General features: G+C 46.3%; 1 protein-coding gene across 1 annotated transcript; it reads right to left on the reverse strand.

Annotated features, from left to right (window-relative positions):
- Window positions 1-330: 330 nt before the first annotated feature.
- Window positions 331-609, reverse strand: Pmar_PMAR001833 (hypothetical protein; the record flags this gene model as incomplete). Its single annotated transcript, XM_002780661.1, has 3 exons — window positions 331-420; window positions 465-521; window positions 571-609. The coding sequence occupies 3 exons, from the start codon at window positions 607-609 to the stop codon at window positions 331-333; spliced, it is 186 nt and encodes a 61-aa protein (XP_002780707.1).
- Window positions 610-1,116: the final 507 nt, after the last annotated feature.

Below are 1,116 nucleotides of genomic sequence, written 5' to 3' on the forward strand. Positions count from 1 at the left end.
TGTATTGACTAAGACTCTTTGCCAATACCGTGATCACAGTGTAAGACTCTTAGTCTAAGAGTGAGAACTTGGCGGCTAACCCCGAAGACTGTGCATGTTGAAGTTTTCACTAACTCATTAACAAGAACAAGGATATCCACAGAAAACTGCATCCACTAGTCCGATGGGCTATCTCATCACACATGAGTATCAGGCAAGCATTGGCCATACCAGCGACCTTCAAGTCGTGATCGAGCGGTGCCATCGCATCTTTCAGTTTCTCTGTCAAGCTTTCGAACTTCCCGAAATGGAGCCTGTCAAAGATGGCGTGCTTCTGTGCAAAGATCTACTCTAATACAAAGCTTGTCCTGTATCCTTCACAACGTCCCTAGCGATATCTTTGATATCAGTGTGACCGATTATTGACTTCTCACCATCCAACTGAGTCAGCATCCACTACTCCTATCAAGGAACATTTCCCTTACCACGCCGTTGAGCGCCATAGCAGTCTGGAATCCTTGATGTATGGCTGGTCGAAAAACCTACCTCAGAAAAAAATCATCATTTTGAGGCGGTATTTGTCGTTGCTACTTTAGGGATTCGAGTGGCTTCCTCAAAATTATGTCGCATTTGAGTGCGAATTTCGGGAAGAACGTTTTGCCTTAGCCGGGCTTCATGATGGAGGTATCTACCAAGACAACGTGACTTAGTGATAGCCCTTTGTATGAATCGTCTAAGGAACTGGCCGTCTCACTCTTCCAGCCGTCTCAACTCTGGAGGAGGGTTCCTGATTGCACCGTTCGCAAGGTTGGAGCGAAATTGTTATCTTTCTATTTCTTACTCGCCGTATTCTCGTCTTAGTCGTTGCATCGCTTTCCCCACGTCCGATGGTATTTCATCACGTCTCAAAACCTGACCGAGTCGAATCTGCCATGATTTCTGATGAAACTGTACCCCGAAGTTTCCATCATGCCGTTCTTGTTTCGAGTCGTCCTTGACCAAATGCGTTTCTTTGGCGTGAACATGCGCCAACACGGACGCTGGTAGAACATGCGCAGCGGCCCATTGCTCCCAGTTGTGCAATGTTGTTGTCAAGTAAGTAGGAATAAGGGAGTTCATACGACCTTATTCACTTAC

Source organism: Perkinsus marinus, assembly GCF_000006405.1.
Source record: "Perkinsus marinus ATCC 50983 genomic scaffold scf_1104296944254, whole genome shotgun sequence".
NCBI lineage: Eukaryota > Perkinsozoa > Perkinsida > Perkinsidae > Perkinsus > Perkinsus marinus.